This window comes from Haliotis asinina, chromosome 11 (genome assembly GCF_037392515.1).
Source record: "Haliotis asinina isolate JCU_RB_2024 chromosome 11, JCU_Hal_asi_v2, whole genome shotgun sequence".
NCBI classification, from domain to species: Eukaryota; Metazoa; Mollusca; class Gastropoda; order Lepetellida; family Haliotidae; genus Haliotis; species Haliotis asinina.
Genome location: NC_090290.1, coordinates 35,826,822 through 35,848,809, shown reverse-complemented (window position 1 = coordinate 35,848,809; position 21,988 = coordinate 35,826,822). Strand labels below are relative to the sequence as shown.

General features: G+C 43.0%; 1 protein-coding gene across 1 annotated transcript in view; it reads left to right on the top strand.

Annotated features, from left to right (window-relative positions):
* The first annotated feature begins 2,306 nt into the window (after positions 1-2,306).
* LOC137255218 (SH3 domain-binding protein 5-like) overlaps positions 2,307-21,988 on the top strand; it is a 36,697-nt gene continuing 17,015 nt past the window's right edge. The window contains exon 1 of the mRNA XM_067792637.1: positions 2,307-2,731. Coding sequence (XP_067648738.1) covers positions 2,675-2,731 — 57 coding nt within the window. The 5' untranslated portion in view covers positions 2,307-2,674. The remainder of the gene's footprint in view (positions 2,732-21,988) is intronic.

Genomic DNA, 21,988 nt, shown 5'->3' with positions numbered 1-21,988 from the left:
AACACTCTGGAACTAAATATAAGTTCCGCTGAATTTAGACAATTGTTCTATCTCCAATCAATATTTTGCTACTCTTGGGCTTTTGTCAGCAATGTCAGTGATATGTGATGATATTTTTAGTTCTGTATGACATACTGCATCTATATACCAAGTTTCAAACAATTAGGTATAGAAGTAGTCAAATCACAGACATACAAATCTTTAGGATCGTTTATCTTGAAACAAGGTTTGGGGGACTTAAAACACTCTGGTTCTCATGTGACGTGCAGAAACTGTTGATCACTAGATTGTCAGGTCCAGACTCGAATATTTACAGATCGCAGCGATACAACTGGAATATTGCTTAAACAACAAATTAAAAAAACCCATTAATGTGCAAACCAGTTTCTACGTTTATACCACCATGAAACTAATATTGCGGCCAATTATTTTGACAAGAAAGTCAACAATAATACCTTCATACTTCCTCAGTAATTATTAACATTAATAACTGTAAACAACCACATGAAGTAAAAGACATTGATCAGTGCAATAAATCGACCACAAGCCACGTGTTATGTATTATCAGCTGATCCGGAAACGTCAGCCTAATGGGCGTGGCCTGATCGGTTATTATTAGCTTTATGGGATAATGATCTATTGATAACAGCACGTGATACAAACGGACTTTATCTGTGTTCGCGTGTAATGATATTTCTTCTACGGTTAATCTTTGAAAGCCTACATAGAACAATAATTTAAATAAAAATCACGAGATATGTTTCAGGGTTTCTTATCACTCAAGGCAAATTTTATCAAAACATGCTAAACAAAGACAATTATATTATTTTTGGGATAATTCACAGTTGGCATAGGTGATGGATAACGTTGAAGACTACCCTTTTGAGCAAACCAACGGTCTGAAAATAATTACCAGAGGAATATCAAAGAAAGTCTACAACATTTTGAAAGTTATGGCTGAGTGAATTTAGTTTTATGCCGCACCCAGCAATATTCCAGCTATATGGCGGCGGTCTGTAAATAATCGAGTCTGGACCACACAATCCAGTGATCAACAGCATGAGGATCGATCTGCGCAATTGGGAACCGATAACAACCAAGAACCTGACCACCCGATCCCTTTAGCCACCTCCTACGACAAGCAGAGTCACCTTTCATGGCAAGCATGGGTTGCTGAAAACCTATATATTCTACCCCGGACCTTCACGGATCTTAAAAGATATGGAATATAGATATTCCTATAATAGTTTGTGGACTGCATACTCCCCACTTCCGACCAGCCCTTTATTTCTGGAATGCTGTGTAGCCCTAAGTGAAGTGAGTGTACTTTCCACAGGTTCTGAATTTCCCAAGTTTATCTCAGTGGTCTCCCTTTCAGTGGAAAAAATTTGTTTATACAGTATCAAAAATATATTCAGAGACTTAGCGTTACTACATGATTCGGGCTACTCCCTCTAAAACACATATGAAAAAAGAGCGTGAAAATATGTTTTTATTTCAGAAAAAAATGCTATTTAAAAACATGTAGGGTTTTGTCCTCTGGTGTTGGTTTTTGCTATGTAACGCATTTTTATCGAATCGCATACTGACATTTGTTCTTGCTCTGTAACATGTGTTCCCAGAACATATGTCAGTTTAATGAGTTTCTAAATAGGCTAACTAAAGCAAACATTTCCTTTCACATTGAAAAGGGGCAACTTTGAGCGGGGACAGTCTGAACCTGAGGGAAATCTAGACTTGCTTCATGTGGTCTTCAGCATTGCAAGGAGGGGCTAGCCAGTGGGGAGATAATGGTTCAGGGACTGTGGGACAGATTAGTACCAAATGTATCTAAATTATCGTTGTTTCAGCGCGGAATGATAATCAGTAGATCATCAACCACAACCAGTCGCTGAATATCAGAATTTTGACAGCTAACAAATACACTCATATAAACTGAAAAGGAGCCTCAGTGCGTTGGGAGACTCCAGCCTAAACCTGGGTAAGTCTAGACTTGCTTCATTAAAGGCTGTATCGTTGCAAGGAGGGCCAGGAAAATAATATGGTTCAGGGACTGTGAGACAGACTACCAGTGTCGCTGGCACAGTAATTCAGTACTATTTCTCTGTTTGTTTATCTTCCGGTCCACAAATTCTCCCTGCTCGCATGTCCCCATCATGACCCCGTAACCTGCAGTTAACCTACACAATATACCTATGTCAGTGTTTACCATTTCGTAGTACAATGCATCTGTCAATCAAGCAAATCGGGCATTGATGCGGCGCGCCCAGTCACCAGTACTGACAGCGTATGTACATGTATATCACAATCGATATGGTTGTCACAGCAGTCGCCGGGCTAGCCTGGCATTTCACAACACGTCGCTCTGGCTGTAATTACAATAATCTACAAATTCCTGTCGTATCTCGGCTGCTGTAGAGTAGCACATTCCACGATAGGCCGGCCACACGGGTTATTGTTTTAGTTCAACCAGGGCGGGAAACCACGCCATGTCATGACGGTCAAAGGTGAAGTTATGTCACAGGTCAGAGTTGAAAGCTGATCGTGACGGGTCGCGCTGCGAGTGACTGTCTCAAAGAACAGCGAGAAGGAAGGGAGGGAGTTGTGTAGACAGACACGGACCCATGTGCGCTCACACTGTGGACAGCGGCTAGTTTCTTGACTGGACAGCAGAATGGACGACATGGGGGACGACGTGGACGTCAATGACGACCTGGATCCAAGAATTCAGGTAAGAAATTCATTGTCAGAGTGTGTGTTTTGTTGTTGCCCTGACACTTCTCGTCCGATTCGCGATTCGTATTTGTTTACAGGCATTGAATCCCTCACGATACGCCCCCAACACCATAACGCCCTTTCATAAGCTGGCTGTGTATGTTAACAGGATTAAATTTTAGATGTCAAACCCACGTCTAAACTCTCAGATGAAATTAAAACACTTGAGTAACAACTGACATATTTGAAAATATTGATGGTAATGTGTCACAATGCTTAACATGCAATGCACACGTGGAGCCCAGGGCGACGTGGGAAGGATCATTGCAGGCGACATCAGTTCGAGCAAAACATTCCTTCACAATTACTTCAATATTCTGTTGCACATATGTTTGTTTTGCAGTCGTGGTATAAGCAGGCAAGCCCCACATATATTAATCATTTAACTCAGGCTCTTTATGATCCCCGAAGGCAGATACATATATATATATATGCACATTTGAAAGCAAATGAAGTATCTTAAAGGCAATAGAAACAAGATTGTTGTAGTGACATGGCTGACACTTGAGAAGGTGAACTGCATTGCATAAACAGATTGCTTAGAAATATCGTGATGGGACAATATGTGTTTTTATCATCTTCAAGGAGCGAGCTGTCACTTAAGTATGTTGCTGTGTAAACAGAGCCGCCTTGAAATGTCTCCGTCGATGTGGAGGCAGGGTACACCAGTAAAATATGTTATCATCGACAGATAGTAACTCTGTGTGGTGTAGGTGTATGGTCTGTTCTGGACTGTCGACTTCCCCAGGTGTTCTTCAATCGATACGCCACAAAGGATGCACTTTAACGTAGAGAGAGATACGCCACAAAAATTGCACTTTAACGTAGATCTAGAGAGAGATACACCACGAAGGATGTATTTTAACACACAAACACACACACACACACACACACACACACACACACACACACACACACACAGAGAGAGAGAGAGAGAGAGAGAGAGATAGAGATAGATAAGCCACAAAGGATGCACTTTAACATAGATCTACAGTGTGGAGAGAGAGAGAGAGAGCTACGCCGAAAAGGATGTACTTTAATATAGATGTACAGCGTGGAGAGAGAGAGAGAGTGAGAGAGAGAGATAGAGCAAGCGAGAGAGATCCGCCACAAAGGATGCACTTTCACTTAGAGAGAGGGGGGGGATACGCCACAAAGGATGCATTTTAACGCAGAGAAAGAGAGATATACCACAAAGGTTGCACTTTAACATAGATATACAGTATGGAGAGAGAGGGAGAGAGAGAGAGAGAGCGAGAGCGAGCGGAAGGGTGGGGGGAAAGAGCTGGACTGGAAAATTTCTTGTGCAGGACTGTTACGTTAATTATTCTGTAGCATCTTGGAGACACACTCCCTGGTTGTTATGTGTTACCAGAGATTACACATGACACTTGAAACGGGATATCTAACACTGAGAAGGCAGTTCACCATCTCACAGACCCAGATGGCACGTGTCTTCGGCTGTCGTGCAGACAACCTGGGTTTCTGCCCCAATGTGAATTGAACGGGATAGATACAAGATTGGTACTCAGCCAATACAATGTATAATTTTGTTTCGACGTTCTTATATATTTCGTCGCTTAAGAGAGAGTGCGAGGTCTCTCCCTTACATGTACCAGAATACCAAGATAATTGGTTCGAAGTCAAGATTCACACAGCGTTACTTTGGTGTTTTCCGTGACGTCGTGGTGTTCGAAGTATTATGGCATGGTGGCGTCAAACAGACATCACACAACAGCGGTTAATAATTCAGGTACCTTTCTTATTGTAAGTAAGTGCTTACTGTGAGTCGGGGATGTGGGCTGACACATCTTGAGTATATTCTTGAGTATATATAGTTTTACGCCGCAAGTACCAATGATCCAGGAATATCACGACGAGGGACATCAGAAATGGGTGTCACACGGTTTGCCCAAGTCAGGAACCGAACCCCGGGCCTTCGGTGTGACCAGCGAACGCTATCGGCTCCCCACTCCCTCCTCCCTAATACACACCCTATTTTTGTGATATTGACCAAATATTTCTAAGTGTGGTGCAAAAAGATACACTGTACTGTACTGAACATATAACGGGGTATAGTATAATTTGTGGTGAAAACTGGGATCACAGAGTGAATAAATATCCCCGAAAATATCCGTGTTACTGAATTTATCTTTTTTTGACAACACAAGCAGTCAGTGGCAATCCTTGCCTGGGAGATGTAGAACCATCGCAGTTAAATATGTGTCCAGAAGAATAGATTGTAGGTAAGTGGTCGTTGGTCTTTGTGGCTAATATTACGATCAAAGCGGTGCTTGTGCGATGTATGCCACGCATGGCTACGTCCTCAGAGAACAGCCGTAATTGTACCAGAGGAAAACATCTCCTATATAATTTAAAGTTACCGTACACTTGGATATATATTTACGTGCCGATGTGAGCTAATGCAAAAATGTCATATTGACAATATTCATGAACCGCTGTAAACTGTCGCAGGATCTGGATCCTGCTACGTCATTCGTAAACCCATGGTAAACTATCGAGTTACGACAAAACGTACCGTTACGAACGCTTTGTAGAATAGGACCCTGTTTGATCGTCATGTTAGGTGTAAGATCAGTTGTATTTACGGAGAAAGTTTAAGGGAACCGAAATGTTTAATACACAAAATGGGGATTGTATGGTCAAAATGAGTGATGATTTTGTTGAGCATACGTACGTTTGGTTCTAGTTCTACGGATGCAGCAGTGAGTGAATAATTCACATTATCATGATTATCATGACTGAGGCTTTTTATAGTAAAACCATTCGTACGGCAATCCGTTATTCCGAGTTCGCATCTCCCGGTGATAACACAAGACGTAAGAGCGCACCACCTTGTCTTAACCCAAACAACTGCGATGACTGACAGATGAACAGGAGAACACAAGCAAAATGTTGTTAAAGTCGGATCAGTTTCTCAGCAACCTTTTCAACAAGATTATGTATCAACAGCCCATCCGATGCCCGTCTTGACACAATGATGAACTCCTCAACGTACAGCCATTACTGTATTGGTTGGCAGCCGGTGATGTCAAAGAGAAATACTATAGCTGTCCTCTCATACAGATCAGTTATGACGGATTGGTTATCGATTAACTGACCACTGTTAGGACTGTCCCCTTAGATCACTTCTCATTTATACTGCGGTGTTGGAATGCAGGCCAGAAGACGAATTGTACTCAGCGGTCATAAGCGTCTTACTCCGTTCAATGGCAAGGCTTACTTTAATAACTCCGAGGTCCTATAGTCATGCAGCGTACACCGGCTTGTAGGTACGTCGCTTTGACTGGCATACACGTGACCAAAACCTGTCTTTCTACTCGCCTCAGTCACACAGAGTACATTTGTCAATATTCCACACTGGAACTAGCATTGTACAGGTGACGATCACGTGATGAAACATAACATGGCTGAAGCCCTGAACTTGACGTTAACGTTGATCATATTTTACTCGTACGGATATTGCTTTCAAATTACATGTCATTTTTGTGCAAGAGTTTGTGTGTTAGGATACAAATCGGGACACGAAATACACTGAATATATGTAAGGCCTAATCTCTAGAACGTGCCAAACGGAGGCAACATTTACCCAATTTGGGTTTGGGACAGTGGTTGTGGTTAAAGCGCCAGCTCGCCACGCCGACGATCCGGGTTCGAATTACCACATGAGTACAATGTGTGAAGCCCATTTCTGGTGTCCCTGGCATTGATATTGCTGGAACATTGCTGAAAGCGGCATAAACCCATACTCACCCGCTGACCTACGTGGGTCAAGGGGTGGGGAGTGGGATTCTTGGGTTCTTAAAGTTATGAATGACCGATCTGTGAACTGAGGCAATTACACAATAATTATGCGACTTAAATCAGTAAGACGTATAGTCTGGTTCATAATTATTGAGAATTTTTCTTCTTACTTTGAGCTATCCTAACACCTCAACTGATTCACTGATACTTAAAACTAAGTAATGGTATAAGGGAGGTAACTCATCTTGGCCTACTGAGTATAGTACAATTAGAGTTACCTCCCCTGAATTTGTAGCAGACGTCATTTTCCTCAGCACTGTCAACAATGTCTGCTGAAGATAAAAGAAGGTTGATTTTTGAGTTGTGTAATCAAGGAATTGATGATGTAAATACATTGGCAGAGAGAACAGGAACTCCTCTTTCTACTGTGTATAGGATTAGGATGAATTTTAAAGAGGGAAAGGATTTGGGGAACCAGAAAGGAGCAGGGAGACCCAGAAAATTGGACTTCTCAGATCGCGTCCGGCTGGGAATTTTAGCGTCTAAAAAGCAAAGGGCAAGCATCTCCAACATCAGGTATGAAATGATAGAAAGGGGATCAACAGATGTATCAAAATCTACAGTTAGAAGAAATTTGATTGATCTTGGATGGGAGAAAAAGACTGGAATTCCTTCTCCTCTCATGAAACAAGAACATAAAGGCGTGTTGAGTGGTGTTTGGCACATAAAAACTTTGACTGGGAAAATGTCATTTTTACTGATGAAAGCTCAATATGGGTATATCCCAATAATGTGAAAATATGGACAAAGTCTGCATCAGCACCGTTGTATCAACGACCTAAATACAGCCCAAAGTTTCATGTATGGGGAGGGATATCCTTATTAGGAACGACCCCGCTGTGTGTGTTTGAGGGAAATCTGACAAGTCAACGCTACACTAACATATTAGATAATTTTCTCCTTCCAAGTGCACATGTGTTTTATGGAAATGACTGGATTTTGCAGCAAGATAATGATCCTAAACACATCGCAAAACATGCCAAGCAGTGGTTTCAGGAGAAAAATGTGACTGCATTACCATTTCCTGCATATAGTCCTGACTTAATCCCATTGAGAACATTTGGGGGATGATGAAGGAATGTGTGAATCAAAAGGGGTTGACAGAAATTGAAGACATGAAGAGAGAAGTGGTCCGATACTGTGACAGCATAACTCACGAAACACTAACCTCTCTGATAGGAAGTATGCCTACCCGTCTTAGACTGTGCCGTGAAGCTCAAGGAGACTTGATAAAATATTAAATTGTTACCTACACAACATGAAAAGGTCAGTTCACTTTCACAATACATTCAATTTTATCTGATTTGTTCTCGTTTAATAATATGAAATGCTTTAGCTATTCTCAATAATTTTGAACCATGCTGTATAACGACCGTTACACATTAGATTCCTTCGCGGATCACAATATTTCAAATTCTTTCGTAACAAATCTTTACTTTATGTAACATTTCTATTATTAAGAATGACGTGATGTCGCGTGTTTATGTGAGTGTTCCACCTCAAACATAGACTGTATCTAGACTCTATGTTTCCTAAAAAAAACCCCGCAGGGTTATCTTAGACCACCACGCTGTTAGTGACATTACTTACAACGTATACCTAAACTTGATTTCCTCCTTGCGCTATCAGTCGTGACTCTTCAGAACGGTTAACTCACCTCGAATTTATTTGAAGATTTGGAGACGTCGACTGGGTCCAGTCTACCCCTCGACCAGGTAGTTGTTTGCGAATGTGTGAACTGGACCGCGAAGGGACATCCATTGTCAAGAACTTGTCTCACAGTTCGCTCAAAACGTGACTCAGAATTTGAAAGTTCCGGGGAAGCACCTGTCGAGTTAGTCAACCATGACCTACTGACTTTGTTTGTGAATACGGTATATGTATAACTGTGGATTTATTTACTTTTCTGTCCACAGACTGTGGCATATGTAGGTCATACAGGGATATATGTAAGTTACATGGTAACAGGATTATGTATGGTTTATTCAAGGGACATATGTGTACGCAGTATAAACAGATGTTTTGTCTCCTGTTGTCTTGACTACATTTTTTATTGTCTCAAAGCTGGGGTATCACAATCTTGTTTTTTTCTCTCTCAGTTTTGGTGTATCACAATGTTGGTCTGTCTGATTGAAAGTATGTCTCAATGTTGGCTTGTCTGATTGAAGGTATCTCTCAGTATTGCTTGACTGAGTGAAGGCACGTCTCAATGTTGGATTGTCTCTGTGAAGGCACGTGTAAATGTTGGCTCGTCTCAGTGAAGACGCGTCTCCTGACTCATATACCATCGTATCCCAATTGTGCAGATCGATTTTAATATTGTTAATCACTGAATTGGCAGGTCCAAACTCGATTACTTACATATATCTGGGATGTTACTGGATGCAGCGAGTTAAACTCACTCACTCCTGACCCAAATATTTCTAGCCGTCCCTGACTGCGTATATTTCTGTCTGCAATTTCAACTCGCTATGTGTACGTCCTCGATGTTCCAACAGCAGGTACTCACACCAGGTTTCCGTGCGCCCCTCTAATACTGTAAGCAGGACCTGATCAGCACATCATCGGCAATAATCCACCAGGTGACAACTGAAATGTCGAGTATTTGCCACGCCCTGAGTTCAGGTGACAGTCACCTCGTGGCAGTGTATATGCCTGCATATACTGATATGGTCTTTTCATGGTCGTGTCAGCGTGGCCTCCTTATTGCCACGGGGGGTGGGGGTTAGCCTAACGGTTACAGCGTTCGCTCGTCTCGCTAAAGTGTACAGCGTGTGAAGCCCATTTCTGGTGTTCCGCGCCGTAATATTGCTGGAACACTGCGCCGTAAAACCATACTCACTCGTTGTTGTCGCAGATAAACCGTAGCTTCGTGATATGGATTAAGTCTATATAACGTATGTACATATCTTCATGAAAGAGACCACGTCGTCATAGTAGATTTGATTTCTACTTCATAGAACAGTAAATACGTCGATTAGTGGATAGAACACGTCTTTATGGCAGTTAGTCTACGTCTTCATTGTACACAGACCACGTCTTCAATGTAAGTTGTTTACGTCCTCAAAGTAGATAAACAATGTCTTCATTGTAGATAAGCCGCGCTGTAGATAGCCCACGTCTTCAGTGTAGGTGACCCACGTCTTCAATGTAGACAGGCCGCTTCTTCAATGTAGATAGCCCACGTCTTTAATGTAGATAACCCACGTCTTCAATGTACATAGCCCACGTCTTCAATGTAGATACACCGGGTCTTCATGCTATGTACACCAGGTCTTCAATGTTAATAGGCACGTCTTCAGTGTAGCCGAAGCACGTCTTCACAACAAACGATCTACGTATTTATTAGAGTGAGTGAGTGTAGTTTTACGCCGCTTGTACTAACTGTAGCAACACTCCTGCAACAACGTTAAAAGGGACACCAGAAATGGACTTCGAACGCTTTAACCACTAGGCTGTCCAAGGACCCCCTCGTCTTCATAATACGCGTGTTTACGTATACTCATGCTGTCTTAGAAAGAGTTAGTTTAGTTTTATGCCGCACTCAGCAATATTCCAGTTATATGGCGGCGGTCTGTTTTGGATAGATTACTTTCAGACATGTTTCAGAACATTGACAGATCATGATAACTTTATGTTTTGGACGATATTATTCAATTAATATTATCCGTGCTTGACTGTGACATGAATTATGAAAACATCAATATTTCATGGAGTGAAAATATGAAGTGAGATGTGTTAATTTCCCAAGAGCTTTTATCATGATGATCATATCCACGGTTTTTTCCATCTGCACTTCAGTCCAGTGCCTTCGGTTTCTCCACCCTCGAATAGATGCAGGATTGTTAAACAATAATCACTTAGTCCTCTTTCCTATTTTTCCCCGAACGTCCTTCCCACATGTCTTTTCAGGTGGGGAACGATGGGGTCGCCAAGTGGTTAAAGTAGGGAGCCCATTTCTGGTGTCCCCTGCCGTGATATCGCTGATAATATTGCTAAATGCGGCATAATACCATAATCACAAGCTTAGCATATCCTCATGTGATATCACGCTATACCCCACGGCTAAAATTACACGAACATATAAATATCATTATGTTGCTATGACAACTGAAAAAGCATTATATGCCGGCACGCACGCACACACGCATGTACCCATTAATTATTCCAGTAGGATCTTTCTCAGTATGAATTTGTGAAACATAACATCAGCACTTGCGACTTATATGTATATATCCATGCATGCTTACGCGCATGCAAGTATGTAATTATGTGCCTATGCACATTGTCGACAAAATGAAACATATACACGGGGTAATCAACCTTGGTATGTACACAGCTGCAAGTTGTACTGTAGACACAATATGCTTCAGCTGCCATGTTTCTGATTTGGGCCGTTTCTCATGTTTCTCATCGTATCCGTTGCTAATGCCGTTGTCACGTCGAGGATGCTCACGATATGACGATATGAGCACTCATGGAAGCTGAATTAGCTCAAACCTGTTTGTATTTTTCTTTAATCATTAAATTATTGTATCAAATATTTATGATGTATTATATTTAATTATTTTGAGAGGAAAACCGTATTTTTTGTGTTGCATTAATATAGTCATTTGCAGCTATCTATTTCACAGGATTAGTTGCTATTTCATGACATACGTAACGGTTTAATGAAGTTAATGGTCGCGGCCTCGTTTTGAAATAGGTTCGGACATGCGCAGTGGTTTCTTATTCAAATTTAGTGTTCTCTGTGAATAAAGGATTTACGATGATTGAATTCGTAGTCAGTTTGGTATAGATATGTATGGGACTATCTCGCCGTAATCCATCAGTATGAGGATATAATGTCTCCTGATGAGCTACACTATGGACTCCGGGGATTCTGATGCACATTGATAAGGCAGTGTCGTTGATGTCGTGTCCCCAGTGGCGTCGTCCGAGTTGTCGTAAATACAGATTGTCTGCCACGAGATCGGAAGACCGTCATTTGAAAAACCATTAAAAGACGTTACTTGTTATTTCCGTGCCTGGCGATCGGCGTGTATGGGATAGTTGCGGTCGGGTAGACGAATGGTTGAAGCGTCCGCTCCTCATGCTGCAGACCCGGGTTCAATTCCTCACATGGGAACTTTTGAAGCTAGTTTCTGGTGTCCCCTGTTGACATTGCTAGAATATTGATAAAAGCGACGTAAAACCATACTCACTCATTCATAAATGGGATTAGACAATAACTGGTCCGCTATGTTGATGACTAGTTTTCTCATTCTTAACTGAGGCATGGTGTCTCAACTTCCTATATAAAACCGGCATTACCGGACACGCGTACGCATGCATGTACGCACGCACGTGCATGAGAGGTGTGAGTGCAATAATCGTTTTCGCGACGTTAAAACTCGTATCAAGTCATTTCACAACTTAGAGTTTGGGCAACGAGCTAGCCAAGTGGTTAAGCGTCGCACAGCCCAGGTTCGATTCCAAGAAACTGTACAACGTGCGGGGCCCATTCCTGGCGTCCCCTGCCATGATAATGCTGGAATTTTGCTAATATGTCGTTCCTGTATCTCACGGGGACCGCAGGGAAACAACTGCCATTTGTTGTTTTAAAACAACATTAATATCCAGATATATAGGACAGTGATACTGGACCTCATGACCGAGTCACAATAGCCATCATGTTTTCACGACCCTAGAGGATAATTTATGTAGCAGCCCTGTGCGAGGTCAAAAATTCGCCCAGACTGCGACAGCTATAGTGCAGAAGGACTTTTGAACTATTCTCTCTCGGGCTCCGTCCAAAGAAAATCTCTCTCTCTCTCTCTCTCTCTCTCTCTCTCTCTCTCTCTCTCTCTCTCTCTCTCTCTCTCTCTCTCTCTCTCTCTCTCTCTCTCTCTCTCTCTCTCTCTCTCTCTCTCTCTCTCTCTCTCTCTCTCTCTCTCAGTTCCAAAGAAAATCTGGAAATTCCATAAACTGTATAATTATAGGTTTCAGGGGCATTATCCCATTTCTGCGCAATACGTGGCATCAGTCTACAAGTGAGTGAGTTTAGTTTTACGCCGCATATAGCAATATTCCAGCTATATGGCGGCGCTCTGTAAATTATCGGGTCCGGACCAGACAATCAAGTCAGTGAGTCAGTGAGTCTGACCACCCGATCCCGTTAGTCGCCCCTTACGACAAGGGTAGTCGCCTTTTATGGCAAGCATGGGTTGCTGAAGGCCTATTCTGCCCCGGGACCGTCACAGGTGCATTAGTCTACTGACAATATTTCTCCATGCATAAAAATATACATTGAAGATGAATTTAAAGTAAGTAAGTACGCCACAAAGGTGGTGTAAGCTGATAACAAAGGATGCACCTTAATATTGCGGGAGAGAGAGAAAGAGCGAGAGAGAGACAACTGGAAGGGGGAGGTCTACGAAGTGTTATTTATTTATTTATTTATTTATTTATTTATTTATTTATTTATTGTGTTTGGTTAGTTAAAAAAGGTACCTATATTTCTAGGACCAGATGTCAGTCTTTGTGACGATAAAACACATACCAAGTTATTTCACCTCCTATGTTTTGTTCACGTGTTTAAGCCTTGTGTTTGAGTGTGTTTGAACATCTGCTCGTCATTCCGAAGGTCTGGGTTCTATTCCCTTGAAGCATATTTGGTGTCCCCCAGCCAGGATAGACCCTGCTTGATGACCCTTCCTCAATCTTGCCACTTCTGTCCCTTCTGTAACCCTGCAAGAGTAACGGGACACGAGTTCCACGAAACGTGATATGTGCGAGTAGGGTCAAATTACGTCCAGACGATCAATACAGCTCTGCATTATCTTGTCATGATTTACCTTACAGTAATCCAGATTACGCCCGATTTACTGGGGAATTTAGAAATCTGTAAATACTCGCATTTTGCTGGAATCCGATCATCCTTTTCTAGACTGGCACCACTCCCAACAATAAGTCCAGTGTGCTTAGAGATTAGAGAGTGTCCCACCCCTTACAGGATCTGCCTCATATTGACATTCGGAGCTTCAAAAGAAAGGTCTCCTTTTCGACCTCTAAATCTAAAAGACAAATGGACAATCGTGCTGCACGCCATGACGCTACCTGAGCATGGCGTGATCAGTTAACACGTGGATGTTGCAATGCCCCCTGTAGACGCTGATTCAGTGGGTCACGTCCTGTAGCCTTGCTCACCACACCAACGAATGTCCGGACAGGCTCGCCCAACTGATATATATATATATATATATACTGGAAAACATGCAACTTCAACTGTCCAAATGCAAGCATCTTGACGTCAGTGTTAGAAGTGACTACTAAACAATGACAGTTTCACAAAGTGTTTTTAATCGCTAATGTTGCTCGGTCACTTGAACCACTGACCGGAGGGCCATTGACTGTTGATGCCCCACTGACGGTTGATGCCCCGGTGTAGACCTGTCTCAGAGTTCGTATTTGCTTTAGGGTGAACGTTAATTCTCTGACTTGGATCAAAGGACGGACTATCCTCTGTAACCCCGCAGTGTGACAGATGACACATGACCTTCACGTCAACAACCCCTTCCCTCCGACTTACTGGTTTCACTAGCAGCCACTGGCCTTCTAACACACAACGGTGGCAGTATGTATCGAGTCGTGGCACGAGTCGAGTTGCGCCCCTTACTCCTAGAAGAATCCGATGATCATGGATTCGAATGCCAGATCCTCACAGATTGCCCACACCACGCTTAGAACCGTCTGTACTAACGTAGGTGTTAGCAAGGTAGTATAATTTCAACTCCCTAGATCTCTTCAAGGCTGATATATTTAGTTTTACAATGGAGGCGATCGAGCCTGAGTCCCAGTCAAACTCGCATATATTCGGAAATCTGCACCCATTCTTGTCACCGCGGTGGAATCAGGATTGACTCACAACAGTATGTTCGGTGGTGTAGGGCGGTGGGGTAGTCCAGTGGTAAAAGTGTTCCTTCATCTCTACCTTAAGAAGGGTTCGATTCCAATCATGTGTTTGAGGCCCATTTATCATATTACACGTTGGAATATAGCAAAAAAATGAAATGAGCTTTACACCATGCGCGGAGTCAAACAGGTCTTCAGCCGTGACGAGCGAACGCTTTAATCACTTAACTAAGCAATGGTCTCTCATCGCATGGAATCTAGTTGGACTACGTACCGTTTAGGACTAGGAAACGTGAGATCAAACCGTCTTACAAAGGCAGAAAGGTGAACAAAATATGGCGCTCGCTTTCTCAAAACTGGTGTCTACCTCACTGTAGACTACTTCACTGGTCTACCTCACTGGTTTATTCTGCCGAAATTAAGCCCATTCTGAGTCTACGTCAATACAACCGTGTGTGGCATAAAACAGCATTCATTCAAAAAGTTATGGCATCTCCCCTCCGTGACAAAGAAGAAAATCATCTCATTGAAGATTTGTCGGACGCGATTTGTTTCTCATACTCAAAATTCAGAAGATGCTCAAAGCGTTTGTACAATGGTAATTTGAAGTCCCCGTGTCGGTATTGATTTAGGGGTAATGTTTGCAAACATTCCCCAAGGGTGACAGAATTAAAACGGATTTTAGTTTGGTCGACAACTGCTGGCATTGTGGATTGTGCCAGGTAATGAGTTGTACGGGAAGTACCGTCGTTTAGTTGTCATGCGGTCCATTATGTCTTGATTTGGCGCAACTACACAAAGCCAGGCACTTCCCCGAAATAGAAAACCTTATAAGGTAATAATGGCATACGTCAACTTCATTGAGTGCTTCTTCGGCGAAAACACATTTCAGATACGAAGGAGCCTTCTATTTGTGTTTTGATGATGCTCTTTCCAGTGAAAGTTATAAAAAAACACCAGTGTCACTCCTGCTGTAGTCGATGCAAGACGCCGCTTGTGAAGAGTACACGTCAAATAAGTGTTATGTCGTCAGTTCCGATGTAACGGCTTCTCTTTTTCTTTGCCCGTGGCAACTCTCCTCTGAACGTTAATTACGGCATCATGAATGAATTGCGAAGGGAAGTGATTGACGGAAACTCAGGTTACTGCTTCCGGCGAGACGTGCTTTGATGAACTAACGGCATCGTCAGCGCGGCGTCTTTGTGTGGAACGTCATAGTGGAACAGTCACAACAGGATACTGAGCGATGTAATATTAAGATGGAGGGTTATCGTGTATCATACGGCATTGCATTCACCAGAAATAGTGAGAGAGGGAGTGAAGTTTAACTCAGCAATATTCCAGCTGTATGGCGGTTGTCTGTAAATCGTCGGACCTGGACCAGCCAATCCAGGGATCAACATTAATCTGCGCAATTGGGATACGGTGACATGTATCATCGCAGTTAGCGAGCCCGACAACCTGGTCCCGTTAGTCGCCTCTTACGACGAGCACGGGTTGCTAAAGATCAATTCTACCCCGTACGTTCACGGGTCACCAAGAATGACTCCCACATTAAACCTCTTACTCGATATCTCCAGGGTATACGTACCGATTAATCTCCACAATACCCTGGATGCATCTTCAACCGAGCTTGCCAGTGGTGAAAGAGGTAGCGACCGCAGCTTCGAACGTTTGTCCGCAGTGCGACTGGGATTTGCGGCAATCATATAGACACATTGACAGTTAGCAGGTCCGAAAATGTATGCAAGAGCTCATTCTGTCTCATTCAGACAACCTCTGCATAGTTTGTGTTGCCAAGTTTAATCGGTTAGATAGTTTGAAAAGGGAAAGTGAGTTTGGATTGGTATGCTAAACTTCCCAGGGTAGACACCTGATCGGATAAAAAGTCAGCCAAGGGAGGTAATACATGCCGTATATGCATCCAGGGTATACTGGAGACGTCGGAGATATCGAAGATAATTAAACCTGTGTGTGGCATCGAACCTTGGTCTTTGGCTGATACTGGAAGCAATTTTTTGAAACGGAATCTGTGCTACATTATATGGATGCAGATACGCAATCAGCCATGTTATCAGACCTGACCACCCGATTCCCCATAAGGCTGAAAATTGTGGAGGACAGAAAACCCTCAGGACGTTTACTTGTAGTGTCAGCTGTGTGGCCCACTTGGTAAAGCGCTCCTTCGTCTGGCCGACAAGTCATACACATTGGAGGACGGGTATAGCCTTGTGGTTATAGCGTTCGGTCGTCACGCCGAAGAACCGGGTTCAATTCCCCACATGGGAACAATGTGTGAAGCCCATTTCTGATGTACCCCGCACTGCAAAGTCCTTACTGGCTGACAAATCCACTAACTCATTCACTCACTTAGCAAGTGAGCCTGAATTCAACCTCTTATACAAGAAAATCACGGCGAGCAGTTGGTTGTTTTTGAAACCGAATCGGTTTAGAGATGTCAGTGTACTTTGTTTTTGTTCTATAAGAGAACCATATCCGATAAGGTTTTTATTTATTTATTTTTTTTTGCAATGTGTTTGAAATACCTTTTTATCAGATTAAGTCATTTCAAAACATCCAGGGCCTTAGGTCCGGCTTAAATGTGGTCGCCCGCAGGTTAATCCTACTCCCAGTTCATCTTTACCGAGAGTGCAATCAGATTCTCGCACCATCTCGGCGACAGCAGGCTCTGGGAGGTCGCAGTCAATGTCCTGGCATTTTGAACAAGCACAGTTTTACTAACGCCTGTTAGAGACAATAAGTCGTCGACAGTTAGCACCTGCTAAAAGTCAGATGGTATCAGTGTCTGATATCTTAGATAACACGTTGTCTGTAACTACCACGTTTTAAGTCAGAAAGTGGGGTTCAGTTAACGGTGTGGCTCTCAGCCATGAAGACAATAAATCGCCAACTGCTAGTACATATTTTAGTTCAGAAAGTGGGAGTTCACTTAACGGTCCTGTCAAGAAGACAATAAGTCGTCAGCTACTAGCACATTTTTAAGTCGGTATGTAGCAGGTGAGCTGTAATTGGATGTGTTCGAATTAAGTTAATTCATCTCGCCAGACGACTACTGAGACTCAATGGCTCGTAGTGGAGGATACAGATTAGATGCAGCTGTTACAGCGCCATCTGGTGCCAAGTATACACTCATCGATGAGTCATTATGATCCTATGATCACTGCGTACATGTAATATAACTGTTATGATCGTGTACAGGGTCAGTAACAGTGGTAAGTAAGTGTGTTCGAGCTTCAGTCTCAGAATACTATAGTTTGAATCCCAAAGTGGTGTAAAGGTGGACTTTCAGGAATATGTGAGCACGAACGCATGCAAAGGATAGTCAACCTTTCACGTGAACGCAATAACATGACATTATTTTGGTCACCTATGCCTCACATCAGTCCTCTCAAACGTTTGGTTCAGCCATCATGGTCGAGTGTGTCGCATTATGCACAAACCCATCTTCGAGGATCAGTGGATGTGACGTCTGTCCTGAGAATGGATTGCTGGAAACATGATCCCCTGACCTCGCAATACCGAATGACATAAAAATACTGGTGCTTATTGTTACCTTGTCTAAAAGTCGACCCTTTGACTTGGAGTATTATACACGGAGTTAGCATCCACGTCAACTGGTGCATGGTTTCTCAGAGATTTGTGTTTTACTCCGAGTTTAGCAATATTCCAGCAATTGTCCACCAATATTACACCAGAAATGGGCTTCAGTCATTATGCCCATGTCAGGATCGCACCAGGGTCTTAAGCTTGACGAGCGAACGCCTCAACCACTGAACTACCCCACTGCCCTGTGTTTTTTAACATTTTACAAATCTGTACAAGTACAATCACACGCGCACGCACACCCACGAAAACACACGCGCACCTGCACATTCACATATACATACGAGCGCATACACCCACGGACGCACACCATAAACTGTTCAACTTTTAACCTCGCGCATAAACTACACTGAATTCTCGTGTGTCCGGGGCCATCGGAACCGGTTGTCTTTTGGAACATGTTAATGTCATTACCACATACACCAGTGACTCGATTATTTCAAATGGTTTTGTGTGGATTAATGTGACATCCCAAACATCTGCCCGTTTTGCAGCTTCAAGGTTAATGTGATTTCACAGCACAGGATTGTTCGTTGACATAAAGCCCACGGAGTTATGTCCCTTTGTGGTGATTGCCGCGTTAAGTTCAGCCGTGTCGCCTTGACATTAACAGTTATAGTAGACTGTGCGTTTATTACTTTGCCATAATTAGACAAGAGACCTTTATTTCCCTAATCGGACACCACAGACGCATTGAGGGGATACAGCTAGACACGACTAAAATGGCGGAGCCAGTGGATGGCGTCCTCATACTACCAATCAAGTACAGTACTATAATGGTGGCCGTCTCTTGGACAGACAGATTAGATTTACCACCAATCCTAAAAATAAAGTAATTGTATTTAAAATATATGTTTGTAGAATTTAAAAGGCTTCAGATTTAAACAAGAACAATACTGATTTTTAAGGGACAATCAAACATTCAAAACCTTAATTTGCTGGAATTTGTTTATCCGTTTGAATATCAACCGTCATTTGTGTGTGACCGCCTCTACTACTGAGTGTCTATGTTTGTGACCGCTTCATGCCACAATTCTAGATTTGAGATTGATCACTTTATTTTATTCATTTGCTAGGATCATGGAGATGAACCTGCAGGCGGTTCCAATGTTCCATGTTTAGATTAACGCTCTGGGTTTCAAATATAAAATTTTGAAAACTGAAACTACTATTCTAACAATTAATTCATTCGCTGTAATCTAGTAGACAGACTTATATGTAAGTAAATACAAAATGTTAAAAAAATTACCAATACACATTTTTGACATAAACCAGTAACAACGTATACATTTAAACATCCAAGCGGAGTTCAGAACTTGTGGAACATCGAGACATGCTCTATTTAGGGTTAAATCGTTATAGTAAGTGATGGGCAGGGGGGAAATTACAACCATCAAACACGTAAGGGAACACAGGGGTTTTGTGTCCGGACTCCAAAGGATGAGACAATCGACAGAAACTGTTTTCACAGAATTCGCCTACTAACGATTAGGCATGGACGTCCGGCTGGTAAATCCGTGATCGCGGTAACCAGCTCGAAAATCATCAAAGCTAGAAGTGTCATTTAGTGAAAATCAACAACATGACGTCAGGACGTCAGCGACATACCACCCGTGGAATGAACAGTTTTCACGCCGCTGATTCAAACGGCCTGAGAAGATCGGGGGTGACGCTTGTCCTTGGCTTGCTGACACAGGACGAGCTGTAGGAGGTTGACCAGAGCATGGTGCTTTGGTTTCAAACATCGTCTCAGGACGGGTGTTGTATCGACTCTCTCGGTGAGATCAGAGAAATGTACATAGTGATGATCCTATTCATTTGTTGAGGCCACTAATGACTCAGACTCTATGAGGCCGAGTACAGCGGCCTTAGAATTGCGACGGATCCCTATCGCGATTATATGTAGTTCAAACTGAACCACCTCCAAACAGGCTTTGTGTATTGGCGGTGGTATTGGGAAACAGTTCTTTGCGGCAAAATGCACCCTCGTGACCATTATTGGACAGGTCACCTGTGAACAGAACTTGCGATCACTGCTGTATATTTCAGCCGAAATGGTTTCACAGGGTGCAGGATGTGCAGTTGTGTGACGTGCACGTACATGTGGTCTTGCAGCTTGACACCGGAAGTCCATACCAGCAGCTCGAAGAATGTTACAATGGTTCCTGGTTGTCTGTGTCACAGACATTCGTATGTTCATCTTCTCTTCGTATGAATTCTCAAAGCGCTTGTGCACATTTATCCTAAATCTATCACAGTCGCTTTCGGTCCTCAGCTCTGGTGTCTGTTCCACTTCTGTCAGAAGGATGTCAGCTCTTGACATCTCCGTGGATCTGGAACCTCTGCCGAAGACGGTGGACAATGGATTGTGAATTTTGAAGCCCTCTGTTACCTTTGTTGTTGGTTATCGGTTAAACCCGTTAGAATGACATACGGTCCTCAGCTCTGGTGTTTGTTCCCGTTCTGTCTGAACGAAGCCCACTTGACCTCTTCATGGATCTGGAATCTCTGCCTCATATGATGAATAACCAGTGCTATCTGTTGAAGCTCTCTGGTGTCGTCTTAGGTGGCTGTTGCTTCCAGAAACAGTTTCTCAAACACGACCGAACATTTTAAGCGGTTAGAAATCATATTGGATTTTGAACCTCTGGGCGTCCAGTGTTCCGAATAAAATTGATTTGTGTATATTTCAAGAAATAAGACCAAAGTGGATGTAGTGTAGTACAACATGCAGCTGTTGCCATACTGATTTGAATGAGTATAGCATGGCTCTTGCATTGCGCGACAGGCAGTAACTGCGACCATGGTATTGAACTTGTCTGAAGCTGCAGTTTAAATCTGGAGTGTCGGTCAGCTGTAAATGACACTATGGACACTTAGTTAGATTACTCGACTAACAGGAACGCGTAACAGGAGAACAGCGCGCCTTGTTATCACGATCTTGTCTGATCGCGAGCCTTATACGATCGTTGATATCTGGGAGGCTGTGAAGCATTCTGTTTTCTGATCGTTGATATCTGGGAGGCTGTGAAGCATTCTGTTTTCTGAGCTGATATCAGGGTTATGTTTGTGTGATGGTTAACGGAAGAAGAAGAATCTTCTGAGGGGTGATTGTTGACTGAAGGATGATCGGTAACGCAGAGGTGAGACTCGTCTTAGGGGTGATGCTTAACGAAAGACAAAGTGTGTCATAAAACCAGTGTTGAACGATGAGCTGACGGTCAGCCAACGGATCGGCGGTTGCTTTATAGTAAGCTTGATAGCAAATTGTGAAAATGGGTGATGGTTAACGGTGGGGTGACGTTTGACTTGATTGTGACTGTTAACAACGTAAGTATGGCTACCGCTAAGGCGTGATGGTAGAACATGGGTGATGGTTAACGGTGGGGTGACGTTTGACTTGATTGTGACTGTTAACAACGTAAGTATGGCTACCGCTAAGGCGTGATGGTAGAACATGGGTGATGGTTAACGGTGGGGTGACGTTTGACTTGATTGTGACTGTTAACAACGTAAGTATGGCTACCGCTAAGGCGTGATGGTAGAACATGGGTGATGGTTAACGGTGGGGTGACGTTTGACTTGATTGTGACTGTTAACAACGTAAGTATGGCTACCGCTAAGGCGTGATGGTAGAACATGGGTGATGGTTAACGGTGGGCAGATGTTTGACTTGATTGTGACTGTTAACAACGTAAGTATGGCTACAGTTTAGGCGTGGTGGTTGCAAATGGGTGATGGTTAACGGTGGGCTGATGTTTGACTTGATTGTGACTGTTAACAACGTAAGTATGGCTACAGTTGAGGCGTGATGGTTGCAAATGGGTGATGGTTAACGGTGGGCTGATGTTTGACTTGATTGTGACTGTTA